This window comes from Aegilops tauschii, chromosome 5, assembly GCF_002575655.3.
Source record: "Aegilops tauschii subsp. strangulata cultivar AL8/78 chromosome 5, Aet v6.0, whole genome shotgun sequence".
NCBI lineage: Eukaryota > Viridiplantae > Streptophyta > Magnoliopsida > Poales > Poaceae > Aegilops > Aegilops tauschii.
Window position 1 is genome coordinate 343,207,389 of NC_053039.3, and position 21,572 is coordinate 343,228,960.

The 21,572-nt window shown below is 47.3% G+C and overlaps 1 protein-coding gene across 1 annotated transcript; it reads left to right on the forward strand.

The window, feature by feature from the left end:
* The first annotated feature begins 1,908 nt into the window (after window positions 1–1,908).
* LOC141022842 (uncharacterized) lies at window positions 1,909–2,526 on the forward strand. The gene has a single exon (XM_073499112.1). It carries the CDS (start codon window positions 1,909–1,911, stop codon window positions 2,524–2,526), a length of 618 nt encoding a protein of 205 aa, XP_073355213.1.
* The last annotated feature ends 19,046 nt before the right edge of the window (window positions 2,527–21,572 follow it).

Here is a 21,572-nt window from a genome sequence, read left to right on the forward strand (position 1 = left end):
CGCCGGCGCAGCCGCAGCAGGGTGGTGGATTTTGAAACCACGTGGTCAGTCAACAGGACCGGGTGGACTGTACGGTGGCTGATTCGGATGATACGACTGACGCGACGCTGATCGTGGGTGAGGTCAGCGTGGAACGGCCGTTGGTGGTGGAGCACGCTGTAGGAGCTTCGACCTACATGGAGGCCCCGTCGGTGGAAAGCAGGGTCGGCCCCGCTGGTCACCAGAGGGGTGGCCGTGCTGGCTGTGTGCCAAGGCTATTGGTTCGAGAAAATTTGGTGTCTTCGATCAACCAACCGGAAGGAGAGTTTGCGCCGCCCGAGGCGATGGCTGGGCGGACAGCGCTGGGCCAGACTGTGTCGCGTTAGGTGGTGGGGCCTGGTAGCCCGGTGGGCGCAGGAGATTCGCCTGGGATCAGAGTGGGTGATTGGGAGCTGCGCCTCTCCCATGTGGAGGAAAGCCCGCGGCAGGAGACATGCGCCCCGACCGAGGAGGATTTTGACAGCGACAACTGTGGCAGTTCCTTACTGGTGGATTTGCCTCACCAGTTGGAATCTGCGGAGGGACTGGTGGGGCCCGAGCTGCATGTGGATGTGATACAGCCATGCACGGGAGGAAATGGATGGTTTTTGGTTAGCCTTTCTGAGCATCTTGAGGAACCGGATTTGCCGCCCACCCTTGCTATTCCGGACTCATCTCCTCGGGACAGGGTAGTCCAGATTTGTGCAGAGCTCAGGGGCAGCATCATGCCCATCCTGGAACAGCCCGCATCCAGGGGCCTGGCGACGAGGCAGCGAAGGCCACGCCAGAAGAGGGCGCCAGTGACAACTCCCAAGCATAGCGTGCGGCTTACCAAGGGAGGCCGGGGCTCTCGAGCTTCGAAACAGCAGGCTGTCCTGATCAAGAACTTATGTCTCGCAAATGAGGCTGATCTGATAAGCGATGACACCCTAGAAGCTTACGCAAGGCTGTTCGACAAGCCGCTCATGGACTGCCATGTCAAGGCGATCTTGGCTTTGTTTGGTTGGGAGGAGTCCATCTTACCTCTTCAAGGAGATGATGATATGGTGGTGGAGGGCCATTAGTCCCTAGTACCATGGTGGATGTGGGAAGCTAAAATGACAACGCAACCTCCTAAAATCCTGGTGTGGAACGTGAGAGGGCTCAACTCGCCGGCACGTAGGAATACCATCTTTCAAGCGGTAGATGCGGCCAAAGTGGATTTAGTGTGTCTTCAAGAAACAAAGATGGAGGTCATTTCGGATGATATTGTACGACAAACCCTTGGCAATAGATTTGGGAATTTTTATTACGTTCCAGCGGTGGGCACTAGAGGTGGAATTCTACTTGCATGGGATCACTTGATGGTGTCCGTCACCAATCGACACTTAATGCCAAATACCCTTACGACACTCATCAAACAGGAAGGGCTGCCTTTGTGGTGGCTTACTGGAGTTTATGGGCCACAAGGTGATGCAGAAAAGGTGAATTTTCTTGAGGAGATTCGTGATGTCCGTGACCTGCATGCAGGGCCGTGGGCAATTGTGGGCGATTTCAACTTGCTTGTTAATCCGGAGGTCAAGAATAAGGCCACGTCCAATAGGCGCATGATGGCTAGATTCAGGGCCATGCTTAATCGGCTTGAGCTCAAAGAGCTGTACCTTAATGGAAGGCGCTACACGTGGAGTAATGAACGTTGAAACCCAACGATGGAGAAAATAGACCACGTTTTCGTAACTAACTGTTGGGAGGATATTTACCCTAGGAGTCTACTTACTACTCTCGGTACGGCAGTCTCGGACCACTACCGTTGCTAGTAGACTTGGACGCGGAGTTTGAGGTGGGCCACCGCTTCAAATTCGAGTGCTTCTGGCCCAAAGCAGCAGGGTTTTTGGACACGGTGGAACAGGCATGGCAGTCCATCCTTCCGTGGGCAACCCGTTTCAAGTGCTAGACAACAAGCTGCGGATCACGGCGAAGGCCTTGCAAAGTTGGAGCGATCGTTGGATTGGCAACACCCGTCTCCAGATTACTTTGGCAATGGAAATCATCTCAAGACTGGACATGGCGGCAGAATCTAGAGCGTGGTCCGACCAAGAGCACGCACTCCGCAAACTGTTAAAGAGGAAATTGCTAGGGCTTTGCTCTTTGGAACGAATGATCGCGAGGCAAAGATCGCGCCTGCTTCATCTAAAGGTTGGGGACGCAAACACTGCTTTCTTCCAAAGGCACGCGAGACATAGACAGAGGAAAAACTCTATAACTGTCATGCAACACAATGGTGAGATCTTCACTGGGCAGGAGAGGATAGCGGATGCGGTGGATATATATTTTCAGGGTCTGATGGGAACAACAGGGGCTAGAGAAGCCAATATCAACCTGGATGCGCGGGACTTACCATCTATGGATCTGTCAAGGCTTGAGGCACCATTCACGGAAGAGGAAGTTCGCAAAGCCATCAAAGGCATGCCTCTGGATAAGGCGCCGGGGCCCGATGGCTTCACGGGCAGGTTTTATGCAACTTGCTAGCACATTGTGAGGGTGGATTTCATGAGGGCTCTCGAGCAGTTTCATAGGGAGGACATGCGGGGCATGGCTGCAATCAACAAGGCCCTGGTGACGCTTTTACCAAAGAAGGCCGACGCTATGGCCATCAAGGAGTACCGGCCGGTTAGCCTCATAAGTGGACCCATCAAAATCTTTGACAAAGTTCTGGCAATTCGGCTTGCGGAGGATCTACCAAAGCTCATCGGGCAGCACCAAAGTGCGTTCATTAAGGGACGCTCCTTGCATGAAAACTTCATGCTTTTTCAATGAACGGCACGGCGTCTGCACGTGTTGAAATCCCCAACGGTTCTTCTGAAGTTGGACATTACCAAAGCTTTTGACTCGATCAGCTGGCCTTTTGTCATCGAGGTTCTGAGGCGTTTTGGTTTCGGAGAAAAGTGGATTGCATAGATTTGTGGGCTGCTGGCAACCTCCTCGACAAGGATTATGGTGAATGGCATTCCTGGCGAACCAATCCTTGCATGTCAGGGTCTAAGGCAGGGTGATCCTCTATCACCTATGCTCTTGATCGTGTGTATGGAGCCTCTAAGGGCCATGTTCAAGTTTGCCATGGAGAGAGGTTTATTGGCACCTCTGGTGCGGAACGGATTGCAGCAGCGTGTATCTATGTCCGCGGATGATGTCGTGGTGTTCTTCAAACTGAATGAGCTGGAAACAAGGACGCGCCGAGAAATACTTGCGTTATTTGGGCAGGCCTCTGGCCTAGCTGTCAACATGGCCAAGAGTGTGGCCTTACCGATTAGATGCTCTCAGGAGGAAATGGATCTGGTCTCATCTTCCCTTGGATGTGCCAATGCCAACTTCCCGTGCAAATACCTGGGGATGCCGCTCACGATAAGAAAACCCACCGCGGCGCAACTTCAAGATCTGGTGGACAAATTTGATGATTGCTTACCAATGTGGAAAGCAGCCATGCTGCCAAAAAGTAGCAGACTGTTGTTGATCCAATTCGTACTCTGTGCCATCCCGGTGCACTCGATGCTGGCTCTGGACCTGCCAAGAAAGACATTAGTGGCGCTAACCAAGATCTGCAGAGGCTTTCTTTGGTGTGGAAAGAATGATGCACATGGTGGGTCCTGTGTGGTCGCGTGGGACGAAGTATGTACGCCCAAATGGGCAGGCGGCCTGGGACTACCGAACCAGTTTTGGATGAATAAAGCACTGCGAGCACGATGGCCATGGCTTCAAAGGGTGGACAAGGAAAGGCCCTGGGCAGAATTCTCTATCATGGTGCCACCTGACTCGCAAGCTTTGGTACAAGCAACTGCATGGACATTGATCGGCAATGGCAGGAATACACTCTTTTGGGAAGATAGATGGATTGATGGTTTTCGGGTGGCTGAGCTGGCCCCGCGAATCTACAGCCGAGTCCCGAAGAGAGTGCGCCAGAATAAGCTGGTGGCGGATGCGATAGGCAATAACAACTGGGCCAACGATGTTGGCACCGACCTATCACCAGAGGCCGTGGACGAGTTCCTAAATCTTTGGCCAAGGGTAGTGGAGGTGCAACTGGCTGATGAGATGGAAGACACGGTGAGGTGGATGTGGGAGCAGAATGGTGAGTTCTCGGCTCGTTCGGCCTATGCGGCGCGATTCATGGGGAGAGAGGTGTCCCCAACTGCTGCATTTACCTGGCAGACTAAGGCGCCAAGGCGATGCCGTTTTTTCTCCTGGCTGGCGTTAATGAACAGATGCTGGACTTCGGATAGACTGGCTCGACGTGGACTACCCCACCAGGATTCATGCCCATTGTGCAACCAACATGATGAGACCATGCAACACTTGATGATGGATTGTGTATTCGCAAGGCAGATTTGGTCGAACATGGGCCGACTAACGAAGAGGGTGGACCTCGAGCAGAGGCAAAATGAACCAATACAACAATGGTCGATAAGGCAAGACGAGAACTCAATCAGCGGGCGGGCCCATAAAGCCAAATGCCTTCTTGGGACGTGGATGATCTGGAAATAGAGGAATGATGTGGTCTTTAATGGGGAGAGGCCGTCCATCCCACGAACCATTCAACGCATACAGGATGAAGGTAGATTATGGGCGAAGGCGGGAATGTTCAAAGGTGACACTGTAGGATTCGAAGTAGAGCAGGAAGCGTGGGGCAGTAACGAGTAGTTCTTTGTAATTTGGGTTGGTGTCGGACGAAGTCCGCATGTAAATAAGCGTATAACTGTGGATTCGTGGATTCGGGGTTCTTTTCCCCCTCCCTTCTCTAATGAATGATATGCACACTCGTGCATATTCGAGATAACTGAATTTTGTTCTTGCACACCCTTGCGCGTGACACCAGATCAACGAAAATCGACTTGGTGCAGGCTCTTTTGATTCATATCAACACTAGACCATAAGTTGAGCAATACATTTTTGTTGAAACGCACGAAAAAGGGTTTCATCCCGCTATATAGATAAAGCACGAAACACAAATACACCCGAGCGACAACATGATGGCGAAGAAGCCCTCGGAGAAGCAAAAATTAGGAAAAAAACAGACAACATACATCGGCAGAATGACGACATCACCGAGCAAGAAAAATAGGAGGACCTAAAGACTACAACACAACACAACTAACACCACTTGAGTTCCATGGCCACACCAGCGTCCGGCGAAGTGGACAAAGGATTTCACCTAGAACCGTGACATGGAAGCAAAACCACGATACCATCCTCAAGGGGAAAGCGGCACCACCGGACGTCAACATCGTCAGTGCCAGAGTGCAGAGCTTTCACCTGGTTGCTCCCCCATACAATGAAGGAGCCACAGGCGCACAGTCGTCCACCGCGAGGAAACGGGAACCTCCAGAACCAGCTTTGGGCCCTTCCCCTACCACAACAAGGCGCCAAAGCCACCCACCACAACACCTCTTGCCGTCCACACGACTAAGAGCACCGCCACGATCACTACGGAGAACTGCCAGAGGGCGCATCGAATAGACCGCCACTCGAGGCCGCTGCCTCGGCATCTCAATCTAAACCTCCCGCTAGCACCATAACACGCGACCGCCATCACTCAGAGGGGAGGCAAATACCTCCCCTCCAACCCTCTGGTCCCATCACTCGGCTGGCCGGAGGGGGGCCATAGCCGGGTAACACTATCACCACGGCTGCCCAACGAGCAAGCACTGGACTGCATGAGGGGGAAAAGCCCATCATGTGCAAGGGGAGGGTTGTCCCGCCCTCACACCCTGGCTCGCACTACCGGCCGCCTACAGACCGCACCACTGGAGGGAGCGGCAACCATTGCCCCATCAGATCTGACCGTCCAAATCTCAAAAGAGGGTGGCCTGGGAACCGACACCTTTAGTCGCCGGGTAGCCTCGACAGTTTTGACCGCCATTACCTCCGAGTGCCCACACAAGCGCTAGCCCCCATCGTAACCAGCAAGGACCGCCAACTCGTTGTCAACCCACGACCCCCATGCCCAAGAGGGAGGCAGAGACCCGGCCGCTGCTAGCCACAATCCACCACGCCGCCATTACGAGATATATGCCAATCGGCCCAAACGTTGCATTGATATGTCGTTTTCTTATCTTCTTAAGTGCAAGTCTTATGTGTTCGATATATTCATTCGGTTTCAATCACATGTTGAATGACTTCTCAAGCATAAAATTATACATGTTCAGGCGGAGAGGGGGGGGGGGTGAATACAAAAATGTCAACATTTTTTCAGAAGCTTGGGATTCTCATCATGTGTCCTGCCCTCATACACACCAGAAAATGGTGCTGCTGAACGCAAACACCGTCATGTTGTTGAAACTGGTCTAACCTTGCTATCTCATGCTTCGGTTCCTTTTCATTTTTTGAGTGATGCATTCTGTACAACCTATTTTCTTATTAACCGTCTTCCTACATGTGTGCTTAATTTGAAACTCATTTTGGAGTCCTCCTTAACGAAGTTCCCGACTAAACTTTTCTCAAGGTGTTCGGGTGTGCTTGGTGGCCACATCTCCGCCCCTCTACAATAGATGTAAGCTTGAGTTCCACTCAAAGAAGTGTGTTTTTCTTTGCTATAGTTCCCTTCACAAAGGATATCAGTGTCTTCATGTACCTACTAATAAAGTCTACATCTCTCTCGACGTCATTTTTGATGAGAACTCATTTCCGTTCTCCAATCCTTCGACATCATCTGACATACCGCAATCCTTGCGCCCCACTAAAATTTTCTCTGACCAATTTAAATATGTTGCATACTCGACTCTTTTGTTGCCTAACCATGGTGCATGTACTGGGTGCGGTGTGCGACTCGAGCTTCTGGACGATCCAGACTCTCCAAATAGTCCTATGGGCAACGTGCATGCGCATGCACATAGTCCCATCCATGCAGATGGGACAGGCACACTCCCGAAGCCTGGGTCTTCCCCTCTAGAGGGTTGAGTTGTTCACCCAAATATCCCGAAACCCTATGTTTAATAAGCTACAATGTTGATCACTAATTATGAACACCACTTGCAAACTAAAACTGAACATTTAGCAGTACTAAGGGTATCTCCAACGCTGACCCTCAAACACCCGCATCCGTCTGGACCGCGCTATCAGATGCATTTTGCCATCCATGTATCCGTCTGTTGTATAGTCTGGTACTCCAAGAAAACATCTCAAGATCGAGAGTCATGCTCGCTGGAACAAACAATGTTCTTTAGGCAGCAAACCAGCCATCCCAAAACCAATGGAAAGGCTCTGTACAAAGGCCAGAGGTCGTAGCAGTAGCGGTGGTTGGAAATCATCGTCAAACGATCACAGCCATGGCAACGCAACATCGAACATCCCTGCCACCATGAGCTCCAACCGCGCGTGATCTAGGTCATCGCCCCGACCTGCGAGCTCGAGCGATGGAGCGCTACGGCCACAACCATGAAACCCCGTAGCCACACTTCACCTCCCTCATGTCAAACATCATGACACCATGCTTCAGGTATGAGGTGATAACACATTCCATTCTCGCAGTTGTCCATCGTTCGCAGCATCAAAAAGTATTCAGGCGACACGAAGCCCGACCACTGGCTCAACGATTACCTCACAACAATCGAGATGGCCAACGGAGACATCGACAATGCACTATGCCATATGCCCCTATACCTCACGGGCTCTGCGCGCTCCTGGTTGAGCGGGCTATGCCCAACTCCATCCAAACTTGGGCGGACTTTGAACAGGAGTTCCTAACAACTTTGAGGGCACATACCAGTGGCCAGGAAGCGTTTACTTATGGGGAACATTGCATGAAAATCAAAATAATTCCTACGAATCACCCAAGATCTATCTATGAGAAGCATACCAACGAGAGGGCAGATTGTGTCCACGTACCCTTGTAGACTCTTAAGCGGAAGCGTATATTACGCGGTTGATGTAGTCGTACTCTTCACAATCCAATCGTGATCCAATCCGATGAAGTACTGAACGGACGACACCTCCGCGTTCAGCACACGTGCGGCTCGATGACGTCTCCTCCTTCTTGATCCAGCAAGCAAGGGTGGAGAAGTAGATGGGATCTCAACCAGCACGATGGTGTCGTGTAGATGGTGGTGGTGTAGTGTCGATAGGGCTTCGCCAAACGCTACCGGAACCAATCTGAGGAGAAAACGGAGTTATGGGAGAGGTAGGACTGCCGCTGGGGCGTGGGAATTGGTGTGTTCAGCCCCTCCCTCTCCCCCACGATGTATAGGAGGCAAGGGGAGGGCTGGGTCACAGCCCTAGCCCCTCCTCCAAGGAGAGGAGGCGGCAAGGGAGGAGTCCTCCCTCCCTAAGGCACCTAGGGGGTGCCTTCCCCCCTTAGGACTCCTCCTCCTCCACCTCTCCTTGGCGCATGGGCCTATTGGGGCTGGTGCCCTTGGCCCATGCAGGCTAGGGAGCCCCCTACAGCCCATGTGGGCCCGGGGGCAGGTGGACCCCTGAACCCCTTTTGGCACTCCCGGTACAATATCAATAATGCCCGAAACTTTTCCGGTAACCAAAGTAGGACTTCCTATATATAAATCTTTACATCCGGACAATTCCGGAACTCCTCGTGATGTCCAGGATCTCATCCGAGACTCCGAACAATATTCGGTCACCAATGAACATATCCCAATACTACTCTAGCGTCACCGAACGTTAAGCGTGCGGACCCTACGGGTTCGAGAATCATGTAGACATGACTGAGACACCTCTCCGGTCAATAACCTATAGCGGGACCTGGATGCCCATATTGGTTCCCAAATATTCCACAAAGATCTTTTATCAGTTGAACCACAATGTCAAGGATTCGGGTAATCCCGTATGCAATTCCCTTTATTCAGCGATATGTTTCTTGCCCGAGATTCGATCATTGGCATCTCCATACCTAGTTCAATATCGTTACCGGCAAGTCTCTTTACTCGTTCCGTAATACAAGATCTCGTGACTAACTAATTAGCCACATTGCTTGCAAGCTCTTTACGATGTTGTATCACCGAGAGGACCCAGAGATATCTCTCCGTCATATGGAGTGACAAATCCCAGTCTCGATGCATGGAACTCAATAGACACCTTCGGAGATACCTTTAGAGCACCTTTATGATTACCCAATTACGGAGTGACGTTTGATAGCACATAAGGCATTCCTCTAATACCCGAGAGTGACAGGATCTCATGGTCCGAGGAACTGATACTTGACATACAGAAGGTTGTAGCAAATAACTAAATGATCTTATGCTAAGCTTACGGTTGGGTCTTGTCCATCACATCATTCTCCTAATGATGTGACCCCATTATGAAATGACAACTCATGTATATGGTTAGGAAACCATAACCATCTTTGATCAAAGAGCTAGTCTAGTTGAGGATTACTAGGGACACGGTGTAGTTTATGTATTCACACATGTATTTAAGTTTCCGGTCAATATAATTCTAGCATGAATAATAAACATTTATCATGAACGGGAAATATGATAATAACCTATTTATTATTGCCTCTAAGGTATATTTCCAACAGTCTCCCACTGGCACTAGAGTCAACAATCTAGTTCACATCGCCATGTGATTAACACCCAATGAGTTTTGGGGTTTGGTCATGTTTTGCTTTTGAGAGAGGTTTTAGTCAACGGGTGTGCAACATTTAGATCCATATGTACAATGCTCTGTATGGAGCTACTCTAGCTAACTGCTCCCACATTCAATACATATCCGGATTGAGACTCAGAGTTATCCATATCTGTTTCAAAGCTTGCATCAACGCAACCCTTTATGACGAACTCTTTATCACCTCCATATCCGAGAAACATTTCCTTAATTCTGTTTAGGTACGTAAGGATATTCTTGACCGTTGTCCAGTGATCTACTCCTGGATCACTTTGGTACCTCCCTGCCAGACTTATGGCAAAGCACATATCCGGTCTAGTACACAGCATGGCTTATATTATAGAGCCTATGGCCGAGGCATAGGGGATGACTTTCATCCTTTTTGTTTCTTGTACCGTGGTCGAGTTTTGAGTCTTACTCAACTTCACACCCTACAATACAGGAAAGAACTCCTTCCATGACTGATTCATTTTAAACTCCTTCAAAATCTTGTCAAGGTATGTGCTTTGTAAAAGTCCTATCAAGCGTCTTGATTTATCTCTATAGATCTTAATGCCCAATATGTAAGCAGCTTCACCCATATCTTCCATTGAAAAACTCTTGTTCAAATAACCCTTTATGCTTTCCAGAAATTCTACATCATTTCCAGTCAACAATATGTCATCCACAAATAATATTAGAAATGCTACAGAGCTCCCACTCACTTTCTTGTAAATACAAGCTTCTCCATAAGTTTGTATAAAACATAAGCTTTGATCACCTCATCAAAGCGTATAATCCAACTCCGAGATGCTTACACCAGTCCATAGATGGATTGCTGGAGCTTGCATACTTTGTTAGCATCTTTAGGATTGACAAAACTTTCCGGTTGCATCATATACAACTCTTCCTTAAGGAAACCATTAAGGAATGCTGTTCTGACGTCCATCTGCCAGATTTCATAATCATAGTATGCGGCAATTGCTAACATAATTCTAATAGACTTAAGAATTGCTACGGGTGAGAAAGTCTCATCATATTCAACACCTTGAATTTGTCAAAAACCTTTTGTGAGAAGTCGAGCTTTATAGACGGTAACGTTACCATCCGCGTCCGTCTTCTTCTTAAAGATCCACTTGCTCTCGATGGCCTGTCGATCATCGGGTAAGTCTACCAAAGTCCACACTTGGTTCTCATACATGGACCTATCTTGGATTTCATGGCCTCAAGCCATTTGTCGGAATTCGGGCTCATCATTGCTTCTTCATAGTTCATAGGTTCGCCTTTTTCTAACAACATGATTTCCAGGATGGGATTTCCGTACCACTCTGGTGCGGAACGTGTCCTGGTCGACCTACGAAGTTTAGTAGTAACTTGATGTGAAGTTTCATGATCATCATCATTAGCTTCCTCTCCGATTGGTGTAGGCATCACACGAACTGCTTTCTATGATGTGCTACTCTCCAGTTCGAGAGAAGGTACAATTACCTCATCAAGTTCTACTTTCCTCCCATTCACTTTTTTCGAGAGAAACTCCTCTAGAAAGGTCACATTCTTGTCAACCAAGATCTTGCCCTCGGATCTGTGGTAGAAGGTATACCCAATGGTCTCTTTAGGGTATCCTATGAAGACGCACTTCTTCGCTTTGGGTTCGAGTTTATCAGGCTGAAGCCTTATGATATAAACGTCGCATCCCCAAACTTTAAGAAATGATAGCTTAGGTTGAAGGAAATATGCCCTAGAGGCAGTAATAAAGTTGTTATTTATATTTCCTTATATCATGATAAATGTTTATTATTCATGCCAGAATTGTATTAACCGGAAACTTAGTACATGTGTGAACACATAGACAAACAGAGTGTCACTAGTATGCCTCTACTTGACTAGCTCGTTGAATCAAAGATGGTTAAGTTTCCTAGCCATAGACATGAGTTGTCATTTGATTAACGGGATAAAATAATTAGAGAATGATGTGATTGACTTGACCCATTCTGTTAGCTTAGCACTTGATCGTTTAGTATGTTGCTATTGCTTTCTTCATGACTTATACATGTTCCTATGACTATGAGATTATGCAAATCCCGAATACCGGAGGAACACTTTGTGTGCTACCAAACATCACAACATAACTGGGTCATTATAAAGGTGCTCTACAGGTGTCTCCAATGGTACTTGTTGAGTTGGCATAGATCAAGATTAGGATTTGTCACTCCGATTGCTGGAGAGGTATCTCTGGGCCCTCTCGGTAATGCACGTCACTATAAGCCTTGCAAGCAATGTGACTAATGAGTTAGTTGCGGAATGATGCATTACGGAACGAGTAAAGAGACTTGCCGGTAACGAGATTGAACTAGGTATTGAGATACTGACGATCGAATCTCGGGCAAGTAACATACCGATGACAAAGGGACCAACGTTTGTTGTTATGCGGTTTGACCGATAAAGATCTTCGTAGAATATGTAGGAGCCAATATGAGCATCCAGGTTCCGCTATTGGTTATTGACCGGAGACGTGTCTCGGGTCATGTCTACATAGTTCTCGAACCCGTAGGGTCCGCACGCTTAACGTTCGGTGACAATTTGTATTATGAGTTTATGTGCTTTGATGTACCGAAGGTAGTTCGGAGTCTCGGATGAGATCGGGGACAAGACGAGGAGTCTCGAAATGGTCGAGACGTAAAGATTGATATATTGGATGACTATATTCGGACATCGGAAAGGTTCCGAGTGATTCGGGTATTTTTCGGAGTACCGGAGAGTTACGGGAATTCGTATTGGGCCTTAATGGGCCATAGGGGAAAGGAGAGAAAGGCCTCAAAGGGTGGCCACACCCCTCCCCATGGACTGGTCTGAATTGGACTAGGGAAGGGGGGCGCCCCCTTCCTTCCTTCTCCTTCTCCCTTCCCTTTTTCGTATTCCATGTGGGAGGTGGAATCCTACTAGGACTAGGGAGTCCTAGTAGGACTCCACACTTGGGCGCGCCCTGTGAGGGTCGGCCTCCTCCTCCCTCCATCCTTTATATACGTGACCAGGGGGCACCCCATAGACACACAAGTTGATCATTGATCTTTTAGCCGTGTGCGGTGCCCCCCTCCACCATAATCCACCTCGGTCATATCGTAGCGGTGCTTAGGCGAAGCCCTGCGTCGGTAGCATCATCATCACCGTCATCACGCCGCCGTGCTGACGGAACTCTCCCTCGAAGCTCTGCTGGATCGTGAGTTCGTGGGACGTCACCGAGCTGAACGTGTGCTGAACTCGGAGGTGCCGTGTGTTCGGTACTTGGATCGGTCGGATCATGAAGACGTACGAGTACATCAACTGATGAAGCTATGTACCTAGGGTAGGGTCATAGGCCTGACCTAGACACCCTTCCCAAGGACATCACCCTAAAGTCAGAAGCATTCGAAGGGTACCATCATCCACTCGACCGGGAACATTCCACTCGGAAGAATCGATGTCACTCGACCGTAGCAGAAACCACTCGACATATAGAAGATCTAAAGTCCCTCTGCACAGCAACGGTCGGGCGTTTACTCATAGACTTAATGATCATTTATATCACTTTATTACAGACGTTACCTGTAATGCTCTCTCTTTATGTACATTGAACCCAGTGTAACGGAGGGAGCTGGGGTCCTGGCGCACTCTATATAAGCCACCCCCACCTCTGGGACAAGGGTTCGCACCCCCTGTAACACACACACACGCATAATCCAGTCGACCGCCTCCGGGCTCCGAGACGTAGGGCTGTTACTTCTTCCGAGAAGGGCCTGAACTCGTAAAACTCGCGTGTACAACTTCACCATAGCTAGGATCTTGCCTCTACATACTTACCCCCCATTCTACTGTCAGTCTTAGATCCACGACATCAACCGCGTTGTCATAACGCTTCCGCTTACGGTCTACGAGGGTACGTGGACAACACTCTCCCCTCTCGTTGCTATGCATCACCATGATCTTGCGTGTGCGTAGGATTTTTTTTGAAATTACTACGTTCCCCAACATAGGTTTCTTGCCAAACCATAGTTCATACGGTGTCGTCTCAACGGATTTAGACGTTTCCCTATTTAAAGTGATTGCGGTTGTCTCTAATGCATAACCCCAAAACGACAGTGGCAAATTGGTAAGGGACGTCATAGAACGCACCATATCCAATAAGGTACGGTTACGACGTTCGAACACACCATTACGATGTGGTGTTCCAGGCGACATGAGTTGTGAAACAATTCCACATTGTCTTAAATGAGCGCCAAACTCGTAACTCAAATATTCACCTCCACGATGAGATCATAGAAACTTTATTTTCTTGTTACGATGATTCTCCACTTCACTCTGAAATTCCTTGAACTTTTCAAATGTTTCAGACTTGTGTTTCATTAAGTAAATATACCCATATCTACTGAAATCATCGGTGAAGGTAAGAAAATAATGTTATCCACCGCATGCTTCAACACTCATTGGACCGCATACATCGGTATGTATTATTTCCAATAAGTCGCTAGCCCGCTCCATTGTTCCAGAAAATGGGGTTTTAGTCATCTTGCCCATGAGGCATGGTTTGTCTCAAATGATTCATGATCAAGTGATTCCAAAAGTCCATCGGCATGGAGTTTCTTCATGCGCTTTACACCAATATGACCTAAGCGGCAATGCCACAAGTATGTAGAACTATCATCATTAAGTTCGCATCTTTTGGCATCAATATTATGAATATGTGTATCACTACGATCGAGATTGAACAAGAATAAACCATTCACATACCCAGGCACTACTTCGAGTTACAAATATTAGCAACCAAACCAGTATCAAATACCCAGGCGCTACTTCGAGAACTAGTGAGGTACACATCAATAACATGTATATTAAATATACCTTTGTTGACATTGCCAGGCTTCTTATCTGCCAAATACTTGGGGTAGTTCCGCTTCGAATGACCCTTCCTCTTGCAATAGAAGCACTCAGTATTGGGTTTGGGTCCAGCCTTGGGTTTCTTCACGGGAGTGGCAACTGCCTTGCCATTCTTCTTGAAGTTCCCTTTCTTCCCCTTGCCCTTTTTCTTGAAAGCAGTGGTCTTGTTGACCATCAACACTTGATGCTCCTTGTTGATTTCTACCTCCGCGGCCTTAAGCACCGTGAATAGCTCGGGCATCATTTTCTACATCCCTTGCATATTATAGTTCAGCATGAAGCCCTTGTAGGGTGGTGGCAGTGACTGAAGAACTCTGTCAATCGCTACTTCGTCCGCAAGATTAACTCCCAACTGATTTAAGCGGTTATAGTACCCAGACATTTTGAGTACGTGCTCACTAACGGAGCTGTTCTCCTCCATCTTGCAGCTAAAGAACTGGTTGGAGGTGTCATGCCTCTCAACCAGGGCATGAGCCTAAAATACCAATTTCAGCTCCTCCAACATCTCATATGTTCCTTGTGCGCAAAACGTCTTTGGAGCCCCAGTTCTAAGTCGTAAAGCATGGCACACTGAACTATCGAGTAGTCATCAGAACATGCCTGATAGACATTCATAACATCTACAGGCGAGCCTTGGGGGGGGTGGTGCATCACCAAGTGGTGCATTAAGGATATAAGCCTTCTGTGCAATAGTGAGGATAATCTTCAAATTACAGACCCAGTCCGCATAGTTGCTTCCATCATCTTTCAACTTTTCTTTCTCTAGGTACACATTAAAATTCAAGGGAGCTACAACACGAGCCATTGATCTACAACATAATTTTGCAAAGAAAATTTAGACTATGTTCATGATAATTGGTTCAGTTAATCAAATTACTAGTGAAATCCCACTTGAATCAACATCCATCAAGTTTTCTAAGTGTTTACATGATCCAAATCAACCAACCCATATCCGATCATCACGTGAGATGGGGTGGTCATGAGTGGTGAACATCTTCATGTTGATCATATCTACCATATGACTCATGTTCGACCTTTTGGTCCTCCGTGTTCCGAGGCCATGTCTGTACATGCTAGGCTCGTGAAGTTTAACCCAAGTATTCCGCATGTGTACAACTGGTTTACACCAGTTGTATGTGAACGTAGAGTCTATCACACCCGATCATCACGTGGTGCTTCAAAACACTGAACGTTCGCAATGGTGCATACTTAGGGAGAACACTTTTATCTTGAAATTAAGTGAAGGGGTCATATTATAATGCCATCATCATCCTAAGCAAAATAAGATGCATAAAAGATAAACATCACATGCAATCAAAATATGGGACATGATATGGCCATTATTATCTTGTGCTTTTGATCTCCATCTCCGAAGCACCGACATGATCTCCATCGTCACCGGCATGACACCATGATCTCCATCATTGTGTCATCACGTGGTCGTCTCGCCAACTATTCACTGGTGCAGAGATGTGCTATACAAACGGTTTTTACCCCCTTTCTGCGATGGAGTTTTAAACCGTCGCCTAGTGAGTGTGTGCGATAGGGGGGGGTCCTTCCCACACGACCCAGAAACCATCGGGGATAGGCCCTCCGGTCGCACACGCGGGAAAAAATGAGCTCGTGTGCGATCGTGCAAGGCATCGAAGACAATTCACTACTGCAGGATGCTGCTAACGCGACACTACGATCAGAGACCCTTCGACGAAACTGTGTGCGATGCAATAATCGCAATGTGTAAAAAACCGTCAAAAAAGGTGCAAAACATTTGCGATGGAGGATGCATCAAACACGGTTCAGATTTTAGTTGCGTGTGTGATGCAGGTCATACGGTTCAGTTCAATTAACTGTTTGCAATGAGGAGGAACAAAAGAAACGGGCAACCAGATGAAGGTGTGTGTGATATACAACATACGGTTCACTCGGATGAACTGTTTATGATTAGGCAACACAAAAGAAACGGTCAACCAGATCAAGGTGTGTGCGATATACGACATGCAGTTCACTTGGATGAACTGTTTGCGTTGAGACAAGAGAACAGAAACGGTTCAACTTAACAATATGTGTGTGATACGCGGCAAACAGGCCTGTAATCGGAAACGTGTGCGAAGACCGATAACAAGACAGACGATTGTTGCTAACAAGCCATGTGTGTTGTGAGTAAATGATTGCTGGTATACAATTGTGAGTGATTGATGAAAACATCACCGACGGGTTCCATTGTTTAGTCAGTGTGCGATGTGATTTTCTTTGTCCGCACAACATCTATGCTCTGTCTACAGAGCATGAATATATATACTTAAAAAGTCAGCATTGCATAACCAAATTAAGCATACAATTACACAAGTGACTACACACATAACATTTCCACACACCAAAGTAAGCAATTACATGCATACTAAACTAGGAGAAACTAGGATCTAATCATCTACTCATTGTTGTGATGACGCTTGCCATTGTTGTGCTTCCAGCTGGATCCCTGGCCGTTTTGGGGAAGGAGGCACTTCCTCATGTCAATGATCCGCCTGTACATGTCGTAGCTCGTGTACGCCTCCTTGGCCGCGTACACGACGTGAGCTTTGTCGAGTTTCTCCATCTAGGCCAAGTGCCAGGCACGCTTGTCCTTGTTGCACGAATACTTCATGTCTCTGTAGTAGGGTTCGATGATGGCCTCGACGAGGTGAACCAGTGAGTACTTCTCATGCTCCTTGCTGCCCCAGATCTTGTATTAGCCCTATATGTCGACAAGATTCTGGCAGGCGATGCCCGAATTCTTGAGCGCCTTTACATCATTGGTGATGTCCGCTGTAGCGAACATGTAGTGGGGGCTGTTGACAAACCTGGCAAAATGCTCGCAAGGCCTTGTGGCCAGGCAGTAGTGGTAGATGAGGACGTGGTGGCGCACACACATCTGGGCGACGACGACTTTGGGACGAGACCCGGCACGAGCGCGGGTGTACTCGAGGTCAAACCCGACCACCTTGTACTTCTCCTCGGCAAGCAAGAGCTCCATGATGTGGATGGAGTGCTCCACCCAGACCGGGTCGTTGGTGTACACCACCGAGAGGTCCATGAACCTTCTGTGGGTGTCCACCATGAAGGAAATATGCCCTAGAGGCATAATAAAGTTATTATTTTATTTCCTTATATCATGATAAATGTTTATTATTCATGCTAGAATTGTATTAAACGGAAACTTAGTACATGTGTGAATACATAGACAAAGAGAGGGTCCCTAGTATGCCTCTACTTGACTAGCTCGTTAATCAAAGATGGTTAAGTTTCCTAGCCATAGACATGTGTTGTCATTTGATGAACGAGATCACATCATTAGAGAATGATGTGATGGACAAGACCCATATCCGTTAGCTTAGCATAATGATCGTTAAGTTTTATTGCTATTGCTTTCTTCATGACTTATACATATTCCTCTGACTATGAGATTATGCAACTCCTGAATACCGGAGGAACACCTTGTGTGCTATCAAATGTCACAACGTAACCGGATGATTATAAGGATGCTCTACAGGTGTCTCCGAAGGTGTTTGTTGGGTTGGCATAGATCGAGATTAGGATTTGTCACTCAGTGTATCGGAGAGGTATCTCTGGGCCCTCTCGGTAATTCTCATCACTATAAGCCTTGCAAGCAATGTGACTAATGAGTTAGTTGCAGGATGATGCATTATGGAACGAGTAAAGAGACTTGCCAATAACGAGATTGAACTAGGTGTGATGATACCGACGATCGAGTCTCGGACACGTAACATACCGATGACAAAGGGAATGACGTATGTTGTTATGCGGTTTGACAGATAAAGATCTTCGTAGATTATGTAGGAGCCAATATGAGCATCCAGGTTCCTCTATTGGTTATTGACTAGAGATGTGTCTCGGTCATGTCTACATAGTTCTCGAACCCGTAGGGTCCACACGCTTAACGTTCGATAACGATTTGTATTATGAGTTATGTGATTTGATGACCGAAGTTTGTTCGGAGTCCCGGATGAGATCACGGACATGACGAGGAGTCTCGAAATGGTCGAGAGGTAAAGATCGATATATTGGACGGTTATATTCGGACACCGGAATGGTTCTGAAGTGTTTCAGGTATTTTCCGGAGTACCGGGAGGTGACCGAAACCCCCCGGGAGAGTAATGGGCCTTAATGGGCTTTAGGGGAAAGGAGAGAAGGGCCTCAAGGGGTGGACGCACGCACCCCATGGGCTGGTCCGAATTGGACTAGGAGGGGGCAGCGCCCCCCTCCTTCCTTCTCCCCTCCTTCCGCTTCCCTCCTTCTTGGGAATAGGAAGGGGGGCGAACCTACTTGGACCAGGAGTCCAAGTAGGACTCCTCCCTATGGCGCGCCCCCTATGGCCGGCCTCCTCTCCTCCCCCCTTTATATACATGGGAAGGGGGCACCCCAAAGGCACACCAAGTCTTCTCTTAGCCGTGTGCGGTGCCCCCCTCCACAGTTACACACCTCGGTCATATCGTCGTAGTGCTTAGGCGAAGCCCTGCGCCAGTAACTTCATCATCACCGTCGCCACACCGTCGTGCTGACGGAACACTCCCTCGTCCTCCACTGGATCAAGAGATCGAGGGACATCATTGAGCTGAACGTGTGCTGAACACGGAGCTGCCGTACATTCGGTGCTTGGATCGGTTGAATCACGAAGACGTTCGACTATATCAACCGTGTTACTAAACGCTTCCGCTTTCGGTCCACGAGGGTACGTGGACACACTCTCCTCTCTCATTGCTATGCATATCCTAGATAGATCTTGCATGATCATAGGTAATTTTTTTGAAATACTGCGTTCCCCAACAGTGGCATCCGAGCCAGGTCTATGCGTAGATGTTATATGCACGAGTAGAACACAAAGAGTTGTGGGCGATAATAGTCATACTGCTTACCAGCAACGTCTTACTTTGATTTGGCGGTATTGTTGGATGAAGCGGCCCGGACCGACATTACATGACCGCGTTCATGAGACTGGTTCTACCTACGTGCTTCGCACACAGGTGGCTGGCGGGTGTCTGTTTTCCAACTTTAGTTGAATCGAGTTTGACTACGCCCGATCCTTGTTGAAGGTTAAAACAGCACACTTGACGAAAAATCATTGTGGTTTTGATGCGTAGGTAAGAACGGTTCTTGCTAGAAGCCCGTAGCAGCCACGTAAAACTTGTAACAACAAAGTAGAGGACATCTAAATTGTTTTTGCAGGGCATGTTGTGATGTGATATGGTCAAGACGTGATGAGATATAAATTGTTGTATGAGATGATCATGTTCTGTAACCGTTATCGGCAATTGGCAAGAGCCTTATGGTTGTCGCTTTATTGTATGAAATGCAATCGCCATGTAATTGCTTTACTTTATCACTAAGCGGTAGCAATAGTCGTGGAAGCAATAGTTGGCGAGACGATAACAACGCTACGATGGAGATCAAGCTGCCAAGCCAGTGACGATGGAGATCATGACAGTGCTTTGGAGCTGGAGATCAAAGGCACAACATGATGATGGCCATATCATGTGACATATTTTGATTGCATGTGATGTTTATCCTTTTTGCATCTTATTTTGCTTAGTACAGCGGTAGCATTATAAGATGACCTCTCACTAAATTTCAAGGTATGAGTGTTCTCCCTAAGTATGCACCGTTGCTACAGTTCATCGTGCCGAGACACCACGTGATGATCGGGTGTGATAAGCTCTACGTTCACATACAACGGGTGCAAGCCAGTTTTGCACACGCAGAATACTCGGGTTAAACTTGACGAGCCTAGCATATGCAGATATGGCCTCAGAACACTGAGACCGAAAGGTCGAACGTGAATCATATAGTAGATATGATCAACATAGTGATGTTCACCATTGAAAACTACTCCATCTCACGTGATGATCGGACATGGTTTAGTTGATATGGATCACGTGATCATTTAGATGACTAGAGGGATGTCTATCTAAGTGGGAGTTATTAAGTAATATGATTAACTAAACTTTAATTTATCATGAACTTAGTCCTGATAGTATTTGCATATCTATGTTGTAGATCAATAGCTTGCGATGTAGTTCCCCATTTATTTTTTGATATGTTCCTAGAGAAAAACAAGTTGAAAGATGATAGTAGCAATGATGCAGACTGAGTCCGTGATCTGAGGACTATCCTCATTGCTGCACAGAAGAATTATGTCCTTGATGCACCGCTAGGTGACGGACCTATTGCAGGAGCAGATGCAGACGTTATGAACGTTTGGCAAGCTCGGTATGATGACTACTTGGTAGTTTAGTGCACCATACTTTACAGTTTAGAACCGGGACTTCAAAAACGTTTTTGAACACCACAGAGCATATAAGATGTTCCAAGAGCTGAAATCGGTATTTCAGACTCATGTCCAAGTCAAGAGGTATGAGACCTCTGACAAGTATTTTGCCTACAAGATGGAGGAGAATAGCTCAACCAGTGAGCATGGGCTCAGAATGTCTGAGTACTACAATCCCTTGAATCAAGTGGGAGTTAATCTTCCAGATAAGATAGTGATTGATAAAGTTCTCTAGTCACTATCACCAAGTTATTGGAACTTCGTGATGAACTATAATATGCAAGGGATGACGAAAACAATTCCCAAGCTCTTCGCGATGCTAAAATCGGCAAAGGTCGAAATCAATAAAGAACATCAAGTGTTGATGGTTAAACAAAACCACTAGTTTCAAGAAAAGGGCAAAGGAAAAGAAAGGGAACTTCAAGAAGAATGACAAGCAAGTTGTCACTCCCGTGAAGAAGCCAAAATCTAAACCTAACCTTGAAACTGAGTGCTTCTACTACAAAGGAAATAGTTACTGGAAGCGGAACTGCCCCAAGTATTTGGTGGATAAGAAGGATGGAAAAGTGAACAAAGCTATATTTGATATACATGTTATTGATGTGTACTTTACTAGTGTTTATAGCAACCCCTTGGTATTTGATACTAGTTCAATTCTAAGAGTAGTAACACGAAAACAAGAGTTGCAAGATATACAGAGACTAGTTAAGGACAAGGTGATGATGTGTATTGGAAATGATTCCAAGGTTGATAA